The sequence below is a fragment of the Abrus precatorius genome, unplaced genomic scaffold (assembly GCF_003935025.1).
Source record: "Abrus precatorius isolate BTA unplaced genomic scaffold, Abrus_2018 Scaffold9, whole genome shotgun sequence".
NCBI lineage: Eukaryota > Viridiplantae > Streptophyta > Magnoliopsida > Fabales > Fabaceae > Abrus > Abrus precatorius.
In genome coordinates this window covers 31,284,442-31,302,993 of record NW_020874439.1, presented here as the reverse complement: position 1 = coordinate 31,302,993, position 18,552 = coordinate 31,284,442, and the positions used below count along the sequence as shown (strand labels likewise).

General features: G+C 28.9%; 2 protein-coding genes across 2 annotated transcripts; both read left to right on the top strand.

Moving 5' to 3' along the window:
• The first annotated feature begins 2,752 nt into the window (after positions 1 to 2,752).
• LOC113848888 (uncharacterized protein At5g39865) lies at positions 2,753 to 4,182 on the top strand. The gene has a single exon (XM_027478280.1). The coding sequence runs from the start codon at positions 3,188 to 3,190 to the stop codon at positions 3,878 to 3,880; it is 693 nt and encodes a 230-aa protein (XP_027334081.1). The 5' UTR covers positions 2,753 to 3,187; the 3' UTR covers positions 3,881 to 4,182.
• Positions 4,183 to 12,132: 7,950 nt separating this feature from the next.
• On the top strand, positions 12,133 to 16,756 carry LOC113848886 (amino acid transporter AVT1I-like). Its single transcript, XM_027478277.1, has 3 exons — positions 12,133 to 12,542; positions 14,857 to 15,464; positions 15,986 to 16,756. Exons 1-3 carry the CDS (start codon positions 12,350 to 12,352, stop codon positions 16,499 to 16,501), a joined length of 1,317 nt encoding a protein of 438 aa, XP_027334078.1. The 5' UTR covers positions 12,133 to 12,349; the 3' UTR covers positions 16,502 to 16,756.
• The last annotated feature ends 1,796 nt before the right edge of the window (positions 16,757 to 18,552 follow it).

The window sequence follows — 18,552 nt, the reverse complement described above, 5'->3', positions numbered from 1 at the left end:
CTGTTTTGTGGCAGGGTACCCCATTGGTGATTAAAAAATTGATGCAATGGAATCCTATAAATTTGCCTTTAAGCCAGGCTGTGATCCCAACACCAAACCATGGTGTAGTCAATAGTGCGAGACAGATTTTCTAAGTTTCTGAATACTCTTCTGGTAGTGAGTGTGAAATGTTTATTTAAATGTAAAAAATATAAGGGTGCCTGAGCAGTCAAGGCTAGCAATGTGTAATGCACAATGCTTCACCCAAATCAAGAAAAACCTCAACATTGGTTCACATGAATGTAAACAAGAAAAGGTGAGCATTCTAGATTGTTCAATGTTAGATTAGTCACAACATTGCATGTGGGTTGGACTTAGTGTTTACCATCTTGGATCCTTCCTCCCTCTCACTTTTTCTTACCCTGCTTGCTGCTACCACCATGTGAAACTTTTCAGTATCCACCCACTTGGTGTTGGTGGATTAAAACCTTTAGCTTTTTGGAAGCCATTGATTATGTACTTTCAAGCATGCCTTATTCCTTGATCCAGTTATAATTGCATATGACCCAAGTAGTCACATGAGCAATTCCCTTGCCCTTTTACATTCTTTAATATATACTGCTTAGTATAGTTAATTTTTACTTTTTATTTCTTTTATCGATTTTTTTTATGTGGGTTTAAGGACACAAATGAAGAAATACTAAACTTTTTTGTTTTATATCTGTGTCATGTAGAAAAAAAAAAATCTACAAAATACCTGTTTCAAATGCAATCAACATAAAATCATTCAACTAAATAGAATCCATTTAAAAAATCTCAAACAATAGAATTCAAAATCACACAATGAATAACCCTAAAGTAGTGCATGAGCTTTGAAAAAAAAAATTGTACTTAGATTTTGCGAGTTATTCCAACCATTACGGGATGTGATTCCAAGAATGAATCTTATATCAACCTTGAACTCAAAAAGGTCTTCGACTTGAATATTAAATAAAGACCCCTAGTTTCTCCTTAAGGCATTTTGGGAGTAAAAAGGGTATATGGTTTATAGACATTTTGTATTTCCAATTTTTCCCCCAAAACTCAAAAGAAAATGAGTTTCGAATAGAGTGTCCCATAACTCAAAGGAAAACTTTAGTCAGAGAAGAGAAATGATAATGTGGTTGATTAAGAGCAAAAAACATTGTTTATTGAAATTAGAAAAAGTGCCACCGAGAAGGATAAGAGGCTTATATGTACTGTGGAAGAAATAAAGGAACATTCACAAAGCAAGAAGAGCAAGAAGAGCAAGAAGAGAAGGATCTAACCAAAATCCTAATCACATTTAGAAAATTCTCAATTTAACTACGAGACAAACAATGGTTATGAGTCATGCAATTTCTCTGTCATTTCAAATTTCATTTTATTCATTTATTGAAATTTCAAGTCAAGACAAAACTCCATCAAAGTTATTAATAAACACCAGTGTTTTGTTGTTTTCCACAACTTCATCTACCAGTGAAGAAGAATAAAGGTTAGGAAAAAAGAAAATTAAATTGAAAAAAGATACTCTTTTACAAATTTTAATATTTCAATAATATAATATTAAAAATAATTGACTTTATTGTTTTCCATAACTTCATCTACATAATGAGGAAGAACAAAAGTTAAAAGAGAGAAGAAAACTAAATTGAGAAAAAAGAGACAATTTTACAAATTTTGATATTTCAAAAATATAATATTAAAATAATTGACAATAAAAACTAAATTTTTACATTTAAAAAATACTAGAAACTAAATCTTAACAACTTTTTTGAATGACTAATTTTAAAAAATATTATTTTTGTAAGAATAAAAATATAATTAAACTAAAAAATAATTATACATAGGTTGTTATTATGTATCTTTTTTTTTCATCTAGAATGTAAATATTTTTTTATTAAAGGCCATTAATCCTATTTAAATTAAGTACAATTATTATAAATAATAAAATTCTTCCTCTAAAAATTCAAACTTAAAATTATATATTAAATTAAAATAACCTCTATGAACTGATACATGTGTTAAGTAGGATATATCAAAACCAACATTAAAAAAAAACCTATTTATTTATTTATTTATTTATTTTCTCCTCTTCAAACCTACAATAGAAAAGAAAATGATACTATAATAACAAAAGAAACATCAATGCTGTCCTAATTGGTGTTGGTTGTGCTGCCAGTGTCTGCTGGTAGAGAGGATGATTCAAGCAAGTGTTGATCTGTGCAATTAATGAGCATTCGGCTCTGTAGCTTCAAAACATCACCCTCTCGAGTCATTCTCGAGTATTGATGAACCATCCTTTATGGCCAATTTCACTTCACTCTGCCGCAAATCTTGAATTTTCATTTCCCATTAATGTTACATTTTAAAATACTGTAATCAAATTCATGGTATTTACCTGCAGGGAGAGAGCTCTTATCCTTTGTATTATTTTGCTACACATTTTTCATTCGACTCTCTGTTGCGTGCATGCGAGTACATAGTATAAAAATATTAAATTATTTAAAACACACAATGAAACTAAAGTATCAAATTTAATTATTTAATAAGAGTTACAATATGGTAACGATCTGAAGTTTTATTAAACCGGATCAAGCAAAGATAGAACATGGTAATCTCATTCTGAAATTATGGCAAACTAGTACATTAACCATGTACTTCTAATTAAGGTGACGAAAGTGCTTCTGCAGCATGTGGAGCCTGTAATTAGGATGTATATATATTTGTTTTTTCATCTTTGTTTTTTCAAAATGAGTTCATGTTTATTCAAACTTCAACATGGGCCTCTCAATCTTTCCCAATCTATCCTTTTTCCCTCTTAAACCCCCCATAAAAGCAAAATAAACCAACCCTTCAACTACCTTAACCACCCCCACAATCTCCCTCTCCACTCTTCCTCCATCTTCATACTATTACCTCTTTCACACTCACTCCCTAATCCTTCAACCTCTCTCTTTCTCTCATAAACAACAAAAGATACAAACCTTCCACTTCTGCATCTCCTTCCCCAGTCACCAAAATCCAAACTTTAATCAATTCTACCCTTTATTCCAAACAAACAAACAAAACAAAATCCAAAACACCCCATTTACTAATTCTTTCAAAAATCTCACCTTTTTCCCTACCAAACTCACTAAATAACCCTAAATTAAAAACAAGCTTGCTTCGATTTTAGTTTCCACCTTCAATGTGGCGACCATGGAACAAATCAACTTCATCTTCATTCTCTTGTTCTTCCTTCAAAGACATTCAAACCCTCTTCTTAGATGAACCCTCCACTGCCAAACCCAAACCCTCCATCTTCCACCGAGTCACACTCGCCAACTCGCTCCTTCGAGCCTGGTCAACTCACCCCAAACTCACCTATTCCGTCTCCCCTCACGCCCCCGACGATCCACGCGCCATCCAACCGCGCCCTCCTCGTTCGGAGCAGCGCGTGGTGGTCTACTTCACGAGCCTGCGCGTAGTCCGTCCCACGTTCGAGGATTGCAAAACGGTGTGTTCCATCTTGCGTGGGTTTCGCGTCGCTTTGGACGAGCGAGACGTGTCCATGGATTCGGGTTTTCTTTCGGAGCTTCGTCGGGTCACTGGTCGGAAAACCGGGTTCACCCTGCCACGTGTTTTTATTAACGGGAGGTACGTCGGTGGGGCCGAGGAGGTGAGGTGGCTGCACGAGAGTGGCGAGCTCAAGAAGCTACTCGAAGGATTGCCCGCAGCTGATTCTCACTTGCGCTCGTGCCACGTGTGCGATGATCATAGGTTTGTTCTTTGCGGGGAGTGTTCCGGTGCGCGCAAGGTGTACGCGGAGAAAGGTGGGTTCAAGACGTGTGCTGCTTGCAATGAGAGTGGCCTGATCAGGTGCATCTCTTGCTCTTGTTGACTATGTGCACCCGCATCTTCTTCTTTCTCTCTCTCTCATGAATCATGATGATCTTTTTCTCGTCGCAGTTTGAGTGAGTGGGACCAACATAATTAAAATAAAAAAAGACAATTTTTTTTTCAAATATTTAGTTTTTTTTTTTTTTGGTTATATATATATATATTTTATTTTTTTTGGGTTATTCAGTTTTTATAGTTTTATGGGCATTGTAAGCAATGTGTAGGCCCAAGAGGTGTAGATGAATGGAATGTGAAGCCCATGCTGGCTAACTCGTCTTTCTTACCTAATCACATTCTTCTCTTTTTGCCTAAGCTAATTGTATGATTATATATATATATTGGATTTTCTTTATTCTCAAACAAATATTTGCAAAATCAAGTTTATGTAACCACGAATAAATTATGTACATTTTTATCATAAGAAGAAAATAAGCTAGGCTCCTTTTTCTTCCTTATAAAAAAAAGTGGGGTTGAGAATGCTTCTGGATTGTTATCTTTAGTGGTTTATTTTTCTTCTCAGTAGTAAAAAATTAAGAACCAAATGAAAAATGACTTTTAATCTAAGTTGTGTAATTGAAATTTGGATATAATAGAGTTTGGATTTGAAATCAGTTAGTGTAATGAGGTGGTTTAAAAAAGCATAGCTTAACAATTACTGATTTAATTTAACTTACAATAAATTAATATTTCAGGGTAAATTATGTATCTTTGATATTAGATTCTAAATTTAGATTGAAAAGGTGTTTTTAATATATATGATTGTTATTAGTTCATTATAAATTTATAGAAGATTTTTAATTTAAACAATCAAGTAATACCTTCAAAATATGAAATATAAGTAAAACAATGTATTTTAAAAATCCTAAAATGTCATGTGTTATACATGAGATTTCTTTTTAATTTCAAAAGTAAATCATGCAATTGAATTATGACTCACTAGACTTTTTCTTCAAAATCTTTCAAAAAAATTATATATAAGAAAATGCTAACAAGTCGTAATAAAAAAAATTTGTTAAAAAATCATAAAAATGTACTTATTGCCATTTTTTCATGTATTTTAAATGACTTTTGATAAAAAAAATATATTATTTATTGATTCTTTGATCTATATCTTAAGAGTATTTTTACAAAAAAAAAATTGTAGGTATATTATACTATCTAAAAGATAATTTAAAAAAAGTTCTAGCATGCATAAGTTATATGAATTTTGTTTTGAGAAATATTAAATTTAAGTTACTAATTTCTAATTTTATATGTCAAATTTTTGAATTTTTTAAGAACTCTTTTACTAATTGGTCTAATAATTTGAAAATTTGACAGGGATTTGAGATGAGTTTTAATATTGGATAAATAATATGATAATTTTTAATATTGGATAAATTTTCTCTTTTTTCTTATTCAACGATCTATACTAGTTCATGTTTGCCTTGTTTCAAACTTGCGGTTTGTTTCAGATTGGACAAAACCAAAGTTGGGGACTTGTTTAGTTGAGGGGCAAAAGGTAATTGCTTTTACCACCACCCTTCCAAAAATACTTCAAAATATTAGATTTCTAAAGTGGATTTTTAAATTTAATTTCCGAAAATGACTAATATGATTTTATTTTTTTAAAGGAGTAGTGTGATTCTTAAAAACAAACAATGCAAAAAGAAAAAAAGTTTGGTTTATGAGTTGATAGACTAATGCCTAATAACATGTTCGGTTCAGTTTAATTAAAGTTATGTAAAGTTTTGGAAGCATTTATTATTATTATTATAATTTTGAAAGTGAATTTCACGATGTTCATTAAAACCCCAATCAGCACATTCATAAGATTAACTAGTACAAGTAATACAACCATCAGTTCCCCTAAATTATGCAAGAGAGCTTTGTTGCCTCAAAGACCACACTATTCCAAACACTAAACTACAAAGACAAGTTCACAATTCAATTCATGCGTGCACTCAATGTAGGAAAATGATAAAATCGTTTCACTAAGGAAAATTTAATCAGATAATATCGAGCTATTGCTCACAGATAAAATAAACAAGTTCCCAATTCAGTAAGTTTATGACTAAAGAACATCAAAAGTTCTTCAGAATTACAAAACACAAAATACCCAGATAGAAAAATCAAACTTAAATCAGATAATCCTGTAAACATCATTTTCTTGTCGTGAAGTGAAGCTAGTTCCATTGCGCTGAATCGTCATTCACAATCTATATAATTTTATTTTCTTTACCAATAATGAAGTATATATGTTTAATAGGGCCCATTAACAAATATAGCTGAAGCTGGAAAATCACTTGTAGTCATTGGTGGCTTCATTGTTTATCATGCATATATATGTATTTTTTAAAAATATCATGTAATCAAAAGTCAAAATTTAATGTTTTTTGATGTTCAAATCCAGTGCCAACTTCTTAATACGGTGCCTCTCATTGTAATATGTACTTCATTTCTTTTTATCCTATGAAAGAATGGTTATAAGCTTCACAGCCAAACATACTTTATTGGGAAGATGATTTCAATGGTTAAGGCAAGGCATTGATGTCTGCATTAAATTCCTCAAAGTCTGATGCTCCAGAACTCACAATAGGATGAATATGCACACCCAAAATTCAAAACTCTAAGTTCCACCCAAATCGATCCCACCCCTCCTCCTTCATTGCTACTCAGTTTCAAGCCCCTTGGACCATGGACTATAGCACATGCTTTAGAAGTTTCACCCCTTCCTCACCCAAGAACTTGTTCCCAACATATTCCTTCACCCCTCTCAAATATCTTTGGATCCATATTACAATGCATGCCTGCTATTTATTCTGATTGGTCCATGATAAGACTGGGTTCATTACCAAAGAATCACAATGGTGAGACCAGCTAGGTTAGGGAAATTCCGCCAGATTTTTCACATTTTCACTATTTTTTAATTATGAAATGATTTTTTTATTACTAGTGAAATTTATTAAACTAAAAACAACATAATTTCATAAATTTAAATAATTTTTAATTAATAATAAAAATATGTTTAAAAAAATACATTACAAATATTTCTATAAAAAAAGTGAGTTCCACTCCAAAGTACCAGCAAGAAAGGCAAAATCTATTTGTGTCATATTTCTTAATTTGATCTAAAATCAACACTACCCCTATGCTTGTTATCCTAAAATAATACATTAAAATGATTAGTAAAATTATCAATGTTTATTTATCAAATAGTTTAACTCCTAAAATTAAACTATAAGTATATTTCATTGAAGGTAATTCTCTTCAAGTCTGATAAAATCACCGTAAATGATAAAGTTGAAATAATCAATATCAAATAATCCACGTGCTTGGTAATAATTTTTAATCAATTTAATGCTTAATGTGATAATATCACTATTCGTTAGTCTTTAAATTTGTCTAATACATATAAAATGAACAAGACTTTAATATTAGAGACTATACTAATATAATTTTAGAGACTAATTGAATAGTTTTTCGGTTGATAACTTCATAATAAAGTTAAATAAAGTTAAAGAGATATGAAATGTAGAATGAGGTTTAAACTTGTCAATATATTTTTTTTTACTTAATAATTATTATTTTCAAAAATTAATATAACGTGAAACCACCCTAAATGAGTCAGAATTTAAATTTATAATTATTAACAGTTAAATCTTTATGCACTTTAATTTCTAAATTACAGCCTATACTTTAGTGGAGTCATATATAGCTAAAGAGGAAAAGAAATAGTCCCAAGTCAAAGTAAACGCTTGCTCTCTTTTTCCCTTTTAAAAATTTCGAACTTCGTCCTTTTTTTAATATTTGGAGTGGGAATGAAAAGAAACATGATCTGCATTATTGCTCAATCGGAAATAAAACCTTCAAATGAAGTTGAAGGATTTAGGCATGATACATATGTGGTACTGCATCTACATGCATATATTATTATAAAAGGGATAACAGTGAATCTTCCCTCCAATCATTTGATCTTTTGCATGACATAGGGTACAGTACAGGTCAGCATCTGTGCATAAAATATAAAGGAGTTAATTAATAATCGTGGGTCATAATTCCTATCAACAATATCTATATATGGTATAATTTTGAGTCGTTGTTTTAAAAGTTATGCATTCTCATATAGGGATTTGAATCCTTTAGCAGAATTTTCTCTGGTAAAATTTTGACTATTAAACAGCTAATATGGATCAATTATATATAATTTGTCCAATTTAAATTTTTATCAATTCAATAAAAAAAATTAATGATAAATATTTTACTAGAGAGAACTTGCAGGGGATCCAAATTTTCTTTTATACATTAAAAACAAAACTATGATATGGGTCTATGAGTTTGTATATACCTGTAGGTCGTGACTTGTGGGGGCTTTATCTGTCGTTTGTAACAGTATATTATAGTAAGGGATTAAATTCTTTGTCTGGTGTGTGTTTAAGGTAGTGGACATTATATTTAATGTAGACATATAAAAAAAAGTAGGGGATCTTGTGTAGTGTTTTGTTTTCCTCCATTTTTTGCTTTAAACCAGAAGCTATATATTGCCTTTCGTAATTTATTCTAATGAAGGCTACTTCTGCAAGGAAAATGATGTATATATATACACACACACGTATATATGATAAGTGATGCAATATAATAAAAATAAAAATAAAGATACAAATGCCCCCAGCAAAAGTTGAGTTTCATATCTCCTCATCATAAAGAGCTTCAATTATTTAGAATTGAATAGATAGCACATTGAATGACCAATTACCATGATACCGAACCTCCCAATGTATATATAGAGGTTTGAATCTTTTGGTGAGTCCGCATTAATTGTCACTGATCATCGATTTCTTCGTGGCAGAATGGGGTAAAAACCCCATGCAGCACTGCCTGAAGCATTCAATGTTTGATAATCTGGCAATTGCAGAACCAGCTAAGTCTGTATATGCTACGTATCTACTGAGATAGCATATTTTATAATTATGATTACATATTATGAGACTGTTTTCACTGAAATAATTTTCTTACATGAAAGTGAAAAGTGTAAATCTGGAGTATTATGCATTATGATCACTCAAACTAAGTCTTTATAACATTATTTTTTAAGAGTAATAGTACTTTCTTTAATACACTCTTTTTAACTTCAATTTTTTTTTTTAATTTTTAATAAATTTAAATCAATAATAAAAAATAATTATCAAATATGTTATCAACATTCCTTTCATTATAATATTTTAGTTGAAAAACAAGGAAGAGAGACAGTAAATAGGAGTTGCAGTGAAAATAGGTCACATTAATACAAGTGTTTTGAGCATGAATCCAATCATGGCCAACACGTCGCTAAGTTGGTCTTTTTGTCTCCACAGAATGTGGCGTAAATAGAAACACGAAAGGGAAAGATACCTCACAGCGTATGTTATCAATCACGGCGTAAATAAGTATGTCTGCGCGAAGTTATTTGTGATAAGACATCTCTATTACAAAATTATTCCTTAACACTACCACACATATGTATCTAATTTATTACTTAAAAAATATAAAATAATTAAATTTTAAAGAAAATACAAACCTATAATAATGTAAAATACTTTTAACGATTTTAAATAAAATTTTAGATATTTATACGAACAGAAACATACTTATATAAATATTATGATATCTGTGAGAGTATTGATTTGGTTTGTTGTTAACTAGAATGAAAGTTACTATAATATATAAGAATTAACATTAAAATTTTTATAAGAACTAACAATTAATTTAAGTAAAAAATTATGATTAAAAAATAAAATAAATATTTTTTTAAAAATAATTACAGTCATTTAATGAAATTTAGTAAATATTCTTGTCTTCTAGCGTCAAAGGATGGACTTCGTTAATAAGAACTGCTACTAACATATCTTTTAAACTATTAAATTATATGTCTTATAAATAAAATAATTTTTAATAATAATTAATTTTAAAAATTTTGATTAGTCATAAAATATTTTTTTATTAAAAATAACTAATTCATCAAAATCTATACAAAATAATTATATATAACAAATTTATAATATATTTAAAAAATAATTAAATAATAAAATTAATAACTCGTAGGTAAATATATTCACTTGTATGAGTAAAGATAAAATTTAAATATATAAATATATTATTATCAGTATTATTTACGTCATTGTTTAATTAAAATTAAAATTTTACCTTAATAATGTGCGCTAACTTTTAAGGCAATTGTGTTGATATTCAATCTCAATCATTATTGTGTAATTTTTTGAAGTGAAACTATAACTTTAATTAGAGAATAATATTAATAATATATGTAAAACTACATCTAAATTTTATTTTTTCATATGAATGAATAAATACTTTATTGATATCAGTATTATAATAAATAAAATAATAAAAAATAATGTATCTTAAATTGTGTCTTTATATTTTTATGAATACAAAAATAAAAGTTACTATTTTAATAAAAAAATGGAATAAAATATTAAAATATTTTAAAAAATATTATTAGCATGACTAAAGCAGAAAAAAATACATTCTAGGAATTTCTTAGATCCATACGGAAGGGAATACTTTCCTAAAGTGCGAGAGCTACGTTGTTTGCCTTTCTACTCACATGACCAAAATTAATGCAATGGAATTCTGCACATGCTACCATGATTCACCCACTCAAAAAATAAAATTATTTAAAAAAATTCACTAATGCAACTTTAAAATGAAGTTAGTTAGAGTCACTTAACTAAAATTTTGAGTTTGAATTATTATGTATATAAAAAATTTATAATAATAAATTCATCTATCATATTAGATAAAAATAAAAATTTAATTTATATTTAAAAATACACAGTAAAAAATTATATATAATAATTTTTATTAAAATAATAGAATATTACGGAGAGCATGAATACTATTAAAATAATTCATGCTATGTTAATTAACAATCGCTCTTGTATTGAGCGTCGTTAACAAAGATTAAGTGATATTAGTTGCCGTTTCAATTTTTCAGTCAAGAGCGGGACATTGATTTTTGAGTGCAGTCGTCTCTCACGTTAAATCATTGACCCCTGAGTAACAGCTTCAAAATTGATTGAAAGCTAATTCCATTCCCATTTGGTCATATTCAATATATATATGATTTTATATGTATAGCCATAAATGGAATGTTAAATTTTATGAAATTATTTTACAATATTTTATAATAAATATTTACTTTTGTATAAAAAATATTATATATATATTTTTTCTGTCTCGTGTAAAGCGGGAATCATGTGGTCATACTCTCTGCACGCTCACGATAAAAAAAACAAAGGTTTTGGTGGTGCAACACGTGGTTGGCATGTGTATTTTAGTGTTAGAGACTTGATTACGATAAACTCTTTTTTTTTTAAATATAGATAAGTCTTTGCATTTGAGGTTTTCTCTGGAGACTTTCCACATGTGTGGAGTTATCTGAAGTCAAAAAGTTAGGTTCAGATACATGTGAATGCGACCTAATAAGGTATTATTTTCTCCCACTTGGATCATCATCTTCAATGGTTTGAAACAAACTATGGAAAATCCAGCATTTGGGAAATTTTATATTTGAAGGCAAGATCTCTTTTTAATGTTAGTGGTTGGTACTTCCCATGAGATTCACCAAAGAAAGTAAAGGAAGAGAGAGAGTTGGGAGCAGGCATGCCTACTGAATTTAAGGACTTCACAAAGAATAATTCTACATCCTTCAATTCAGATCTTACTTAATTATTGAAGGAAGAAAATATTTAATACAATTTATTAATGTTTAAAATGTTTTAATATTTGTATTAATATTTTTATTTCTTCTGTTAACACAAAGAAAAATTAACGATGAAATTCTAAATTTATCCCTGCTTAAAATTAATCTTCATAATCATATTACTAGCTAAGACATCAGAAAGGTTTGATATTTATAAGAAATAAATATTAAAAAGAATAAATATTTTTAAAATTTATAAAATATGTCATATTAAGAATCATAAATTTTCTAAATTAATTGTACATAAAAAAGAAAGAAATAAAGAAAAATTTATATATCCATAAAAATATAGAAAATTATTTTATTGATATATAATAAAAAAGGAAAAAATAATTTAATATAAAAATTTAATAAATTGGTGTCATAAAATAAAACAATTATAAAATATATCTTACCTGGCAAACATAATGGCGTATGAAGAAAAAGTATGTGAACAAACAATTTGTTTTTAGAAATATGTTTAATTTTATTTTATTTTTTATATATAAGTGAATTTCCTGACTCAAGTCCCCATGAGCCTAGCCACGAGAGGAGTCCTGGATAGGTACACCACTAATTTTAAGGTCCAATTGTAATCATTTTCTTTTGTTGTGTATCAAATTACAAAAGAAAGAAGGGACCTTGGTACTCTCTCTGTGTGTTTGTATGTGTATCTGTTTCTCACCACATACAGAGAGATAATAAGATATTGTTGTAGCCACAAGCACACAGAGTCACAGCCTTCTACTCATGTCCATGGCTGGGGAACAAGGTGATAGTTGCTCCTCCATCACCATACCCCTTTTGGGTGAAGAAAAAGTGCACCAAGTGAATGACTCAAATATTGAAGCTTTGGTGGCCAAGACTTGTGATTCACACACCCCTTATGTGGGTAACACCTCCTTTTACAAGACATGCTTCCATCTTATTAATGCCCTCTCAGGTTCTTCTCTTGCATGCCCTTTCTTTTTTCTTCTTGTCTTTCATTCACAATCTTTGTTTGTTACCATGTCATCTATCCAGCGTTTTGCTCCCATTTTTGTATCTTTGTTTCGGCAAGGCTTTTTGTTGGAATTCAACTTTACCCTTTAGCTTAATTATTTTTATCTATCTATTGAGGATTGAAGATCTTGTTATTAGACAAAATGTACATTTTAAAATATATGGTACTAATGGAAGGAGAAAGATTTGCTTTTCAGATTTTAAATTAGGGTAAGAATAATTAATGCCAAGACATATTACAAATTAAGTAAAGAAAAAGTCAATTTTTAAAAATAAAAATTCAAACTTTTAATCCCTAATTTACTTTTTCAGTGTAAGTTTAACATTTCTTTCTTTCTTCTCACTTTCCCTTTACTCTGTCAGAGGGAAACTTTGACTTATTAATTTAATTAATATTAATAAGTTTAAAGTTTTATTTGATTTTTCTAAAAAAAATTTACTTTTGTTTAAAATTTTATTTAATAATTTGTTTATCTTAAGGAGAAAAGAAAAAAATATAAAAAATATGACTAACACGTTACATTAAACATTTAATATAATAGTAAATAAAAACCATCAGAAAAAGATGTATTTTTATTTTCTTAAATGCATGATGATCTGCTAAGGACAAAATGTTTTTCATGACTTAATATTTTAATTAAATAATTTTTTAATAAGTTTTTGCTCAAAATTATTCAATAAAAATATCATCCTAGATCAGATCGATTAAGTTGAATCAGCACAGAGTCTCATACGCCTCTCTGATTTATTTTATATTTAATATTCCTACTCTGTTTTTGTTTGTCTCTACTTTTGTAATTTATTATGTATTTATACGATATAGATGACAACTCATGACTGAGATATCGCAGTGGAAGTGGAACGTTGACATGATAACTTCATCGATAAAGTAACTTTAAAAAGAAAAAACACTTTATCGATATAGATGTTTGAATGATTCATAGAATAGTGTGAACAAAAACGTTCCATTAATTAATTTGAATATTTATCAATTATTAATGTATTTTCACATTATTTGAGTTCTTTTAACATTATATCATTTGTTTAAACATGTGCTGTTATAACATAAAAATGCAGTAATAAAGTAATATCAGAACAATGATCATTTTACACCCTTGTTGAAGAATAGAGAGAAAAACATGAAAAGTTGATAAAATTATGTAACAGTGGATTAAGAGAGTGCAGGTAATTGAGAGAAATGGAATATAAAAATATCAGGTTGGTAGTAAAATTATTCACCCAGATTGAAGTAAGAAAAGTGGAATCACAGTGCACAGACTCCTTTTAAAAGCTTTATATAAACACACTAAACTAAATATTTATCTGTATCCTATTTCTTGAATAGGACACAGTGTCGGCATAAAGAATACTGTAACATATTCCCTTATGTGGATGCTGTCCCATTTCCAGAAACAACTTTTGCGGTGATATGATTTAAAGATTGTTGTTATACACGCATAAAGAATAAAAATAAAAAGATAAGAGAGAACTATTGATAATATATAAACAATGTAATAAGAAGAGAGATGAAAAATAAAATAAAAATACTGAGTAAGTGTATAAAAGAATTTGGATTGTTTTATACTATTAATAGTATATGATTATGTTGAAAAGAAAATTATACCAGTAATAATATATATTTGTTATTTGTTAAAATTTATTATAAAATATATCCTCTGAGACACTTTTATTATTTGTTAAAATTTATTGAGAAATTAAAAAAACTGTCTGTTCTATTTTTAATTTAATGATTTTTCTTATATTTTTATAATTTTTAATAAAATTTAACTAAAACTTAAAAATATATTATAAAATATATTGGCAGGCTTTCTCAAATCTAAATTCAACATGATTTGTGTTATTGTCTTCATGTATTGCGAGGTCGTGTACCCAAAATTGTTATTGTGTCAAGCATCAATTTTTGAAAATAAATTTATTATACAATAAAACACATCACTTCTCAATAAAAGAACATTTACGTGTGATCCTATTACCTTTCATGTTTAGTCAATTATTAGTTCAGTAAAGTTTAATTCACTAATAGAGGATAATGAAAAACAGGAAGAGACTTTCATTTTCTGATTTTCACTTCTTCAACTGGTTAAAAATAAAAGCAAGAAAAGTTTATCTGTAGTTTTCTCTTTATTCAATGGATTGATCCAAGAAAAGAAAAGAAAAGAAAAGAAATATACTAAGTTGTTGTTAAGAGTTATTAAAACTTACATTACCATGATTTATCTTTGCTATGGTTTCAGGAGTTGGTATTATATCGATGCCTTATGCACTGGCATCTGGGGGATGGTTAAGCATATCACTGCTATTTGTGATTGCAATTGCTTGCTGTTACACTGGCATGTTGGTCAAAAGATGCATGGATATGGACCCTGATATAAGAACCTTCCCTGACATAGGTCAACGCGCATTTGGAGACAAAGGGAGGCTAATTGTGTCAATTGCGATGAATTCTGAGCTCTACCTTGTTGTAACAGGTTTTCTGATTTTAGAGGGTGATAATTTAAACAAACTGGTACCAAATGTGCAACTTGACCTCGCCGGGTCAACAATTAGTGGAACAACAATTTTTGCCATGGTTGCTGCCCTTGTTATTTTGCCTACTGTTTTGTTAGAGGATTTGAGTTTGCTATCTTATGTCTCTGCTAGTGGAGCTTTGGCTTCTTCCATTTTTCTCCTCTCTCTATTTTGGAATGGCACCATTGATGGCACAGGATTTCATGCAAAGGGAACATTTTTCAGATTGAGTGGAATACCTGCTGCAGTTAGTTTATATGCCTTTTGTTACAGTGCTCATCCAATTCTTCCCACTCTCTACCATTCTATGAGAAACAAAAGCCAGTTCTCAAGGGTAAGTACAAAACAGTTTATATATGAAGTTTATTTGGACTTACGTATAAACACTTAAGTTGTAAATTGGAAGTGTTTGGTTAAGTTTATGGAAATGACCTATGACCTTTCTATAAACTTTTTTTTAACTTGTTTCAATAATGTTTACATGTATTGAAATAAGCTTATTCTAGTACCCTTCTATATTTAAAAATTCTGCTTGCTATATTAAGCATTTGTAACGTAAGTTCGTATGTGATAAAAAATAAGGTCTTGTCTAGAAGAACGTAAAGCTCTCATAAACTCTTTTCATTTAATTTGAATAAGTTATTCGACATAACTTATTAGAATAAGTTCTTTTTAATTTATTTCTGAAAATTTTATGGTCAAATATAACTTATTAGTCGAGTTTCAAAACGTACCTAAGTGTCTAATTAATTATTTACCCAATGCATTGTTAAAGAAACATGGATTAGTGCTTCTTCATTTTCATAATTTTGCTTTTAAATACTAAATTATAAGTTTAAATCCGTGCTTTGGCAGGTTCTCTTTGTATGCTTTTCTGTATGCACACTTGGTTATGCAGCAGCAGGTTTTTTGGGCTACTTAATGTTTGGGGAAGAGGTTGACTCACAGGTGACTTTGAACCTCCCAACAGGGAAATTCAGTTCACAAGTAGCAATATACACTACCTTGGTCAATCCCATAGCCAAATATGCATTGATGCTTAGTCCAGTCATAAATGCTGTAAAAAATAAGGTTTCATGCTATAACAACAAAAGGCTCACACATATACTTGTTAGTACCTTAATGCTCATTAGTACTCTTATTGTAGCTGTGGCCATTCCCTTATATGGATACCTCATGTCATTTATTGGGGCATTACTAAGCGTCTCAGCTTCAATTATAGTACCATCAGTGTGCTATTTGAAGATTTCAGAAGCTTACAAGAGATTTGGGTCTGAAATGATAATAAACTATTCAATAATAGTAATGGGTGTTACTATTGCTGTTGTGGGTACATATACATCTCTGTTAGATATAATTCACAATTTGTAAGTGTCAAGTGCACAATCAATCTCCGTGGAAGTTGCAATAATTGGAGCTTCATGAATGTGTAAAGATGTGCTTCTGTTAATATTTCGATTGATTGTATCAACATTTTGTGAGGCTTAATCTTTGTCAGATATTTACTTTCATTTGATCATGTTTGAGAGAATTGTTTTCCTATAGGAAATCCCATGATGTTTTGACCACTTGTTTCATGCAAGGGAGAGAATAAATAATAAAAATGAAAATAGTGTTGAATTTTCGTAATGATTAGCATATTTATTTATTAAAATAATAATATTGAATTATTTGAATAATATTAATAATGAAAAAAAAAATATATTATTTAATTATAATGTGAATGTAGGGTATTGGGCTTTTAAATGAGAATGAACTGTTGTGAGTTGGGTCATATATCTTGCTCTCATGGATGTACTTATATATGTTACTTCATATAAAATTGAGTGCTTGGATTGTAAGAAAAATTTAGAAACTGCTTAGTTTTAAAAAAATCGTTTATGTATATACGAGGAAGAATTTTTTTATATTAGTGTAAGTTTAAAAATTAGTTAATGAAGTAAAAAATTATAACTTGTTAGATGTAAGTTAAATGAAAATTTTTAGATTTATATTAGTGTGAAAAGATTTTGTTCTCTTCTCTATATATATATATATTTAAAATTTTATTACAAAATTATTATATTCTTTTCATTTTGTTAGTTTTAAAGATTTGTAGATAAAGTAGCAAAAAAAAAAAAACATTTTTAATGTTTCTTGTACAAAATTATAGAAAATAAAATAAAAATAACGTGATAGCTTCATAACAAAAAAGTGAAAATAGAAATTCAAAATATAAGGTAATTATTGAAACTAAAAAAGAATGAATTTAATTTTTTTTAGGTACACACATCTTATATTCTCTAATAAATTTATTTATTAGAGTATGCATTATTATGTATTTAGACCTATCATTTATATTCTAAAAGTTTAGCAAATAACACTTCTGTTTCTTATGAACTGCTCTCATGATCAATAGATGGTTGATTTTGATTGATGCACATTAAAAATCAATAGGGTTAGTTATCAATTGCAACAAATTATAGTTATTTTACTAAATGAATAATAGGAACAACACTAGCAAATAATTTCGAATGCAATTTTAGACTTATAGTTCTAAATAGTTTACAGTAGTTTGTCTTTTTTTTTTTTTTTACAAAAAAAATTAAGTAATGTTGTTTAGTTAATGAGAAATCACATTTAATAGTTTCCAAATCTCATTCAATTTATTCTTTTAATAATTTGAGTTAGTTATTCTTTGAGGAAAAAAAAATTATTAGCTATTGTAGCTTATCTTTTATAAGTCACGAAAAATAGCATTATTTGTTTTCCTCATAAATATTGAAAGATTGTAAAATCTTCAAACACTTAATTGAAAGATTACTTCGTCGTTTAAACTGGAAAAAAAAAAAGACTTCTGAAAAATATCTAGACAGTGAGATTAGCACCTTTATATCTTGAAATGTATGAAAATCAAAATTTTTACATCGTGTTAAGAATTGATATTATGACTCATTTAATTTTATGTTTTATTTAAAGAATTAAAAATTTAAAGATTATATTCCTAATACTCCTCTCGAACCATTCCCAACAAAGTCAAGTCTTGTGATGTATGAATGGAACAGGGATCTCCCAAACCTTCCACTGAACAAGATTAAGAAGCATGTGAATAAGATAAGGTATGGTGTGGAGATGATTGAGTGTCACATTGGGAGCAGGTTGTACACCGTTTTCTGCTAAAACAAGGAGGTTGTCTTGTCTATTTGCTCATAAAGAAGAGATGAACCCAGGCCCACTTTAGCTCATGAGCATGACTCCATTAATTAAATTAAATAAACCGCACTGCATATACAAAGATTCAGGAAGTTAATGAATTTTGTAGCCCTCACCTTGAGACATTTTAAGGTGTACAATCTATTATTATACGTACATGTGTTATACATATAAAATACATGATGGATGGGCCATAAAAAACTTTTCTGGCATGTTCAACATAACAGACT